General features: G+C 48.1%; 1 protein-coding gene across 1 annotated transcript in view; it reads left to right on the forward strand.

Moving 5' to 3' along the window:
• LOC8026358 (hyphally regulated cell wall protein 3) overlaps window positions 1–9191 on the forward strand; it is a 203489-nt gene extending 194298 nt beyond the window's left edge. The window contains exons 6-10 of the mRNA XM_042290878.1: window positions 173–1891; window positions 2516–2664; window positions 3647–3814; window positions 4709–4800; window positions 6784–9191. Coding sequence (XP_042146812.1) covers window positions 173–1891; window positions 2516–2664; window positions 3647–3814; window positions 4709–4800; window positions 6784–7015 — 2360 coding nt within the window. The 3' untranslated portion in view covers window positions 7016–9191. The remainder of the gene's footprint in view (window positions 1–172; window positions 1892–2515; window positions 2665–3646; window positions 3815–4708; window positions 4801–6783) is intronic.
• Window positions 9192–9411: the final 220 nt, after the last annotated feature.

Below are 9411 nucleotides of genomic sequence, written 5' to 3' on the forward strand. Positions count from 1 at the left end.
ATCTCGCATACATGCAGAACTTTCCGAGCTCTGAATTTTGCAGTTGTGCACTTTTTTGTAATGCGACTATGGTTTTTTTGTATACATTTCGATGTAGCACAGCCAGCGCAGACTGACAGCTTAAAGACTATGCGCACGATCCTCATACATGTCTTCCATACTCTATTTGCAGTAACCGCCGAGGTTCACGACAACTCCGACAGCTTCGTCAGGGCCAAGACTGAAGAAAGCCAGAAGTCCGTCAGCAGCAGCTCCAATTCGAGCACGAGCACGGACGAAGGTATCTGCCAGGACGACGCCATCCTCGAGGACGACGAGAAAAGAGACTCAGACACAGTCTCGACGCCGCAGAGCAGCCGCAAGGCACCCTCCTCGGTCGACGCCGCATCGTCTGCATCGTCCACGACCGCTTGCAGCCCGGAGGACGACGAGATGGACACCGCAGCAGGAAGAACCACCATCTTCCACAGCTCTCAGTTGAACTGCAAGTCACCAACACTCGTCAAGAGTCCAAATCAGAATCAGACGGTGCTCAAGACAGTCGCAAAGACCCCAACACCCAAGGCATCGCCACCGATGGAGCCCAAGGTCCCTTCGCAAGCCATCCTGCGACCGACGCCTTGCTCGGCGATACTCAGAGAGGCCCAACCGCTCCCGCTTCGGGGTAAATCTTCGTCTTTGGCAGACTTGCTTGGGGAAACTGTCAAAGAGCAGCAGTCTCCTCAGCCATCCACGAACCAACAGCAGCCCGCGGCAAAGAAGTCAGTCGAAAACGGGCTCAAGAAGGCCTCCTCAACGCTATCTCTCCTCTCCTCAGCACTTCAAGTTCCACCACCACCACCGCCTGCTGCCGATAACACCTCTTGCGCCGACGTCAGTGGCAGTGACTCGGACTATGAGACCATATGCACGGTATCCACTTACAAGGAGGACAAAGCAGTTAAGGCATTAAGGCCTCCGCTCGCGCTTCCAGTCGAAGCATCGTCCAAGAACACCTACGAAGACGTGATCGATTCCGCGGTTCCGCCTCCCCCAAGCTGTGATCCGTCGCCACCTCCACCTCCGCCTCCACCTCCGAGAAACCAAGACGTCAAGCCCAGCTGTGAAAACACGCTGAAGAGGTCGACGGCAAGCCTCAGTGGAGACTGCCGCTCAGAAACGTCTTCCAACGCAGACACTGAAGACTCGGGGTCTTCGAGCGTCCACAGCGAGGAGAGGACGCTGCCACGTCTCTTCGAGAGGCCATTGTCCTTCATACCGCCTCAGTTTATGCAGCCACCAGATTCGGATACGAATCTGAAACCCTCGGAATATCTCAAGACCGTGTCCAACCGCCCAAAATCTGTTCTGGTCCCAAAGGAGCTCAAGGTCGACTCGATGCCAAGGAAGCTTGGTAAGGTCCTGGACAACCTGCCGTTGCCTACACCCCCGCAGATTTCAATTGTTTCGTCACCGGTAGCGGCTTGTCCGACAACAAATGGGACAAATGGAACAAGCGGGACGACCAACGGAACGTCAAACGGACAGGCCAACGGGACAGTTAATGGAGGAACAAACGGCACGGCAGGCGCTATCACAAATGGATCGATTGGATCAAGTACGGCGAACGGTTTAAGCGGTTTAAATGGATCAAGCACACTAAATGGTACGACGAATGGACAAAATGGAACAAACGGTAACTGCGACGAATCGCCGACGGCGTCTTTGTGTGAGGAGAAAGTGCGCAGCAACTCAACCAGTCACACGGATGGCGACGTCAGCAGTTCGAGCTCGGTGAAGAGTATGCCTAGCACCCCGTGCTCACCGCAGCCAAATGGTGGCGTGTTCTCGATAACCAAGGAGCAGCTTCAAAATGTACAGCTCAAGAGGACGGACAAGCCAAGCACAATAGGTGAGCATAAAGAGAGCATGCGGGCGTGTAGGACAACGGAAAATAAGAAAGGAAATCAAAAACAAATTTTTAATTCCTGCGAGCGGGCAAAAGAAAAAGTAGAATGGGACAGTAATAAAAATTGTTAATCTAAAAAATATCAATAGTCAATCGTTAGTCTCTTTTACTTTCCAAAGAACCCTAGCGAATGACAAGCTGCTGAAACATTTTTCGCGGGAGAAAATGCTCCTGACATCACTAAGATTAGCGTCTCGTTACTGTGCACAAAATTCATCATAGGGCGCCTTTTTTTTCTTGCGAGAACCATGAATGTTTTACTATTTTATTATTTGTTTAACTCCTGCTGCCGATGGCAATATCATCAAGTGCTTTACCACAAAAAGGCGCCCAAGTCCCTTTTATATATCATTCCAATAACCGCCCTTAGAACGCTGCTATCTTCGTCAACTTGGCTGTGGAACACGCTCTGAGCACGCGCAGTAGCTGTCTTCTGTAAAATATCTGACGTCGCGCGTGCGTCCTGAGCCCAGTGACTAAACATACTTGGCCCGAATGATAAGCGGTGGAAAGACGTAAAACGTGTAAGTTTCATCAGTGAAAAACGAATACAAATACGGTTTGCAGAACGCTGTGTGCTGCTCCAGAAGAATGGTGGTGCGCTGTTAGAGCAGAAGAGCACCATCATCGAAGAACTCAAGCAGTCCATGGACGGACAAGGAGTCCACGGCGTGCGAAAGATGAAAGAAGAAAGGTTGCGAATGGAAGAAGAGAAGGTGGGTGCATTACGCCACGTTAAAGCCTCTGTAAACGGAAGTGTAACGTGTGACCTGCTTTCCTAGCCTCTCTCTCTTTCTGACTGCCCAACGCCATTTTTTTAGCGAATTTGCCGGTCAATGATTACACGTGCGCTTTAGCGACGCCGTGATTGGCCGGCGCACTTCCCTGTCCTTCTCCCAGCATCTTTTTCCCTGGCTCTACGACGCCATTATTGAGCGAAAGCGCCTGCGAGGAGGAACATTTGAAACAATGAACCGCGTTACTTTCTGATATGTACAAGGGCTTTCGTCATCTAGCCTTGCCACTCAACGTATAGCACACGAGCAGTGGAAAGAGCAGTCTGTGGTTTTGTAGGTGGCCCCAATAAAGAGACCGTCGTTGGCTCGCATATACTCCATGTCACAGGTTGTGCGAAGCCCCATCAAAGGTACCGGCACAAAAGCATAGCTCTGTATACACAAGAAAATTCATTTCTGAAACAAGCCGCTTGCTCTCGTTTTCTAAAACAATAGAAAAACCCCTTCAGGTGAAGTGTAAACATGGGATATGTAAGCATACGCTACGTTTTGCTTAACAATACAATACTAATGTATACTGTTATATGAAACTTGTTCGAGCTTAATAATGTTGATTAAGTACATACTTCAGATAATAGTACTTGCTAATAAGTTTAAAAAATGTATACACTGCGTATCACAGTTTCGGCTTGCCTTTCGCATTGTCGGTTTGAGATTATGTAGCTTTATAATAGGCGGCACCAAAATATTTGAGCCCCCTATTCTAAAACTCTATACTGATTTGTTCGCTTGGGGGGAGGTTCAGCATTGCTCATGAATGACGCCAAGGCGTTATGTATCTAAGGCGCCTGGGCGGTGGTCACGCGGAACTCTTCAACAATCCTGAAAAATAACATACTTTCGGTCCTTGTTTAGTTGTCCTGATCTCTAGCCCCGGCTTTTTTGTTTCCTCGATGCGCAGGAGAAGAAAAAAGCTGAGGAGTTGCTGCAGCAGATCTCGGCCAAGAACTTCGTGGACACGATACCCGAGAAGGACGTGAACGGCTGCGTTATTCCCGCCTGGAAGCGTCAGATGCTCGCCAAGAAGGCCGCCGAGAAGGCGAGGAAGGAGGCCGAGGAAGTTCTCCAGGTACAAAAAAACAAAACCTTGACGGGAAAAAAAAAACTTGTTGGATTTTCACCGGCTCCGGCACGTTACGGGGCCGATCTCCATCTACACGAATCACCTCAGTTTGAAAATGAAGTAAACTTTTAAAGACAAATAATCTCGCGTATAGTATTTGTAAACAGCTATGGGTCACGTATCTCAGCAACAGTGGTACCATACAGCAACAATTGTGTCTTTTGCGTTTGGATGGTGGACATCACGAGAAATGCTTTAAATAGGCATCCGAACAGAACCTAGCTGGTACCATTTTGCTCACTTACGCATTATGAGTCCAACAGCGAACTCGCTCTACATTCGTGACTTAGATTACCATCATTTCGATGGGGGCCACTTTGCCTCCCTTTAAACCATACAAGTTACTAATGTTAATGTGTTTGCACACTATTCTAGTTCAGCAGAGCCGGGCTTGTTGGCCCTGCGGAAGGACGACCTTCAAACGTCAGTCTTTTTTGTCCAGTTGACAAAGTAGAGTATTGATGGCATGATTTAAAAGTACTCTCAATTGATGAAACACAAATCTTTCAAATAATATGTAAGTTCAATTTCGACGCACAGTCGCATTTGCTGAGTATGACAAGTCACTATAGCTACTGTAAAATACCCACTTTAAAAGCGGTGGCCAACGAAAGGGATATTTCTGCGGAGCTGATGGGTGTACGTGGATATTGGTAAATTCGGCTGTCATTTTGTATCAATTTTTCGGAAGGCCTGCAGAAGTGGGAAATAAATACAAGTGTGTGTAGAGGGAGCACCTTACAAGCACAATATGGCTGCGGCAATTTTTAACAAGTAGCTACGTTCAAGGTAACCTGGGTTGGACTCGGGAACGTTTAAACCCTGGCGTCTTCCCCGCAGCGCGAAGCCGAGGCGAAGAAGTGGACGTCTGTGCCGGTCTGGAAGCGACAGCTGCTCATGAAGAACGGCGACTCTACTTTACCCGGGCACAAGTAAACACACCTGCCTCGACTTAGTCACGCCCGCCATTTGACCGGTGGGGGGCATCGTTCAGAGTAAAGGCCGGTTCACACAGGAGCGTTTGCTTACGTTTTCTTGCGTTATAAGTCAAAGGAATACCGATGCCTCGAATGTCGCGTGCAAGGCTACTCCTTAAACTGCTTGCCACGTTTCATACGAAGCAGACATGTTCCGGTGATTCGCAACGTAAGCAGACGTAAGAAGACGTAAGCTTCCGTACCATAATGCAATATAAGCAAACGATGCTGTGTGAACCGGTCTGATGCTGCATTCACACTGGCGTTCGAATTGCAACGGTGAAGCGGATCCGCTCGTTTTCGTCATCAAATGCGCGTGAAACTGCACTGATTCTTTAAGCAACCGCGTTCGCAACCGCTTCGCAATTGCGGTTTAAACGCCAGTGTGTATGCGGCACTATGGTGCGTTTACATTTGAGGATCCGCGCCGACGCAGCGAGCGGATTTTGGAGCCGAATGGCAAAATGGACTCGTCACTAACAGAAAAGCTGGGTATGGGTCCCGCGCCGGTTCAGATTTTCCACCAGCGACGAGCGAATTTCTCCACCCGGCTCCAAAATTCTTTCACCACCGGCGCGGATCCGTTCGCAAATTCGCATGTGTAAACCAATAACTGGCCGCGAGTGACGCTATGCTTTGTCTAGGACAATTAGGCTACAAGCGTAAGCACTTTGCCGCTTGTTTGCGCTTCTACTACAAAAACGATCGAACTAAGAGCACTAGTCAAGCTCCCCGCTCGGGTTTTTAGCTTTCGCGGTTTGTCTATGAAAAGGTGCGCCGTCATCACCAAAGGCTAAGAGAGCTGAGACAATCGAGCTATCTCTCGTTCTTGTACGTGTAATAGTTTTGATCATACCGGCAGCGCACAAGGTTTTGAATAGGGTAGTGTTCTTCGAGTCACAATGCACAAGCACAGATGCAGTTCATTGACAGCACGTGTCAATTATAGGAAGAATAAAAAAAGGAGCACGTGAAAAGCAAAGGTAGTAGAAACATGTTTTGCGCAGAGGAAGAGGCGTCTGATCACGAATGTAGTAGTAAATGAAATAAATAAAATTAAACCAATCTTTATATTAGGTATCTAGACTCATTTGCGTAGAGGAAGCTGAACGATGACTATAGTCGTTATTTGCAAATTATTCTTTTTAGTGTTTTTTTATGGTAACAAAAGCATCACGAAGACAAACGTAATATACGCGGATTCTTAGATAGTCATGAAATTCGAAAAGAGGTAGGTTTTATAAATAAGTTTTGTTAACATATTCCCGTTCCTTTGCGTGTTGCATATTTGCGAATATTGCGAGCTTGTAATGTTGGCAAGTTTTACTTCGTCTTTCCGTGGTTCATTGTACAAACACACCGCAGTTTCTTTCTCCCAAGCCTTGAACTATGAGCCAAGAGCACAATCATTGCCATTGACTCTGTGTAGGTCGAACCCTATCTACTCGCCCAACCGAACCCAACCTCTGAGGCACCCGTATGCGCAGAACCATCGCACCATCGAAGCACTAGCTCGTCCTGGCTTATATTCACTGCTGTTATTTCGTCGAACTAAACGCCGCAGCAATCACTAGCTAAGTTATCTGTGTTGTTTACTTTAGAAAATTTTTTGAGTGCGCGAGAAAACGCAAGAGCTCTCACTTTTAACACATTATCTATAGGTAATGGCAAATGGATATGGGCATTTAAAACAGTATACTATTCAGATGTATATCTTTGACAAATTACACTGCACTCAATGAAGGCCCTGATTTGTGAGGACTATTAAGGTAACGCTACAATAATGTACAATGGCCTGTATAATAATATGTGACCGGCCGTCGACGATATATCGGATTGGGGCAGAGAAATGACGACGTTCAAGCGTTCCTTTCAAATTGTTTTTGCGCTCTTCCCTAATACGACATCACGGTAAATTTGCCGTTCACCACACTGCAGGACGCTCGGCAACAAGCCACTGACTGCGTCGCTGAGCTGTCCGGCGACGCCAACCCAAACGCTACCTCAGCCGGTGATGTCTTCCCAGCCGGCGACGCCTTCGCCCTCCGAAGGTCCCAGCGAAGCCGTGCCCGCCTCGCAGGACAGATCCCTGGTCATCGAAGAAGACGACAAGCCCCCGAACCCCTTCCTGCAGCAGGGTCTACGCAAAGTGAACGTGCGCCTTCACTGAAGCCAGCGTGGCCTGCCGCAGAAGAAGGGATTCGATGCCCTAAGGAAGACTTTACCTCACAGCCGTACACGAGTGTCCTAGAGCTCGTAGAGGCTCCGAAGAGCCACTCTAGATGCTTCCAGAAGCCTGCAGAACACCGTATCTTCGCTGTGTGAGAGTGGCCTCTTGTTCAGATGAGAGACTCGTGTGTTGCCGAGACGCTATAGGATACGCAATTAGACCGACCCCGCCAGAACTCGTCCCACACCTCCGGTACTGTCGTCTGCCAGATGGACTAAAGAGCGACGTCGTACCTGGAAAGCTCGTCACGTGGGCGGTCTTCTTTCTTTTTTGTGTGTGTGTGTGTTTTTGTCACTTGTGAAACTGCTTATGAGGCTTGCAATCGCCGTCTGCTACTCTAAAGAACGAAACCTTCTTAGAAGACACGAGAGGATTCAGCTCCAGGTGTACTTTGCTAAAGAGTCAGCTGGTCTTTGACGTCTTGTAGACTGTGGCGCGAGGTACGCGGACCCTTGACAGGCGCGGACACCTGGAGCTTAATTCTATGCCGAGCGAGGGAGATTCGAATTGTCGCACGCTTCTATCGATGCCCCGGTAAGAAGGTGCTGCCGATGATGCGGCAGCTGAGGCGCTGTCTCGCTATACCGATGTAAAAAGGAATAGTACATTTTTGTATAAAAGTGGCGGAGCAAATAGAGCCGCCCTTGAAATTAGTATTATTTTTTTTCCGCGAGCGATGACACACCACGTGCATCCTGTTTTGTAAATAGATCAGAACTATACTAATAGCGCTACTGCTTTTAATACGTGCGAAACGGAAAGTATGTTGACTCGAGAATGTCTGTGCTACCCGGAGCGTGTAACACTACTAAAATACCGCGCAAACCTTAACGGCGAAAGAATTATTTTATCAATTATTTTTTTAGGATGACTGAGGCTGCGTTACTCCAGAGCTGTGCGCGCCACGATATGTTTTAAATACGGCATTTGTTTATGGGCTTCAACTCCGACTGGTACAGGACTAAGATGCATATATGTCACAGTTCCGGTGAGAGCAGTGAAGTTGTCAGAATCTAAATATTTTTTGTCGTTGTCGCGCATGTGTTTTTGTATGAATGGCAGTATGGTTGGATCAATGATAGTGTGTGTGTTTTTCGGCGATGCTTTTATTCGCGAGAAATTATATCAAACGTTTCGTTATAGCTGTTAGCCCTTGTCGAATCACAAACCTATAGTACGTTTGTGCGGTGAAACCCTAAATGGCTAAGACAGGAAGGGAGCGTTGTCGTACGAGAACTTGGGGACGTTTTTTCGAGTGTGCAATGGGCGAGAGCACTTAAGAAACTGATGCTGCCACTAAGCAAGAACACACACTCAAAGGTAGGACTGTAAAATGGAAACATTAAATGAGCTCTTGTCCTTTCCTTGCAGTGACAATTAAGGGCAGACATGCTCGGTCTTGTAATGGCTCCCACCAGAAGGTACTGTTCTCGCCTGCAAGGTGCTGCGTAGCAGTGTGTCAGGAAGAGTACTGCAAGTGGCTGCCGAGAAAGCGTACCGGGGAGCTATGCCAAGAGACCGTGCTTAAGAGTCGCTGACGTCATTACCTGCAGTGGTAATGTTCCTACGACACGTTCAGTCCGATTGCACTGCTGCCGCGTACTGTGAAGCGCCTTATTTTCACCGTCGCGATGACGGTCGAGATACACGGAACAGCGTCATGCTCTGGAGAGAAGAACGACTCGCGATCCTAGGATATGCGAAAGGAGGACTCTGGTCAATGGTTGCCTGCTTTATGAACTTGCCGAGGATGGTAGACACCCGACGCATGTCTTTAGGTGATGCACACTGCTCCAAAGTTCGTTTCATGGGTGTTCAGTTCCCACGCAGGTACACTCAGTTTTGCGAATGGTTCTGGTTATCTGGGGGGTCGGCAGCTCATGCGTAGAAAGCGAGCACACGCTCTAGAACTCCGGCTTTCTTCAACTGAGCAAATCTCGTCGCGGCAGTCAACAATCAGTCTCAAATAGTCGGAAGACGAGCGACTGTTGCGTTTATTTTTCTGGTTTCCTATCGCTTCCGTCTGCCCTTCTGTTTCTGTGCGCATTTATGTTGTCTGAAAGCGTGTGTATATGTATTTCTTTCAAATCGAAATAAAGTGAGTGGCGCAAGTGAACCACCGAGCATCATTATTCACGTGTGTAGCCGCCTCGGTAGTTGTGACGGAACCGTATATGGTCTACGGGACCCAAGTTGGCAGCGTCCATCCAGACCGACAGGTGTACCGTCGTTATGTGTAACTTTTCACTTTCAAATAGCTTTTTTTGGCTACTTCTTGGCATACTAAAAGGTAACGGCACTTTGTTAACCTTTCTTAAGAACATGTACTACAGCTT

This window comes from Ixodes scapularis, unplaced genomic scaffold, assembly GCF_016920785.2.
Source record: "Ixodes scapularis isolate PalLabHiFi unplaced genomic scaffold, ASM1692078v2 PGA_scaffold1__304_contigs__length_218370807, whole genome shotgun sequence".
Taxonomy (NCBI): Eukaryota; Metazoa; Arthropoda; class Arachnida; order Ixodida; family Ixodidae; genus Ixodes; species Ixodes scapularis.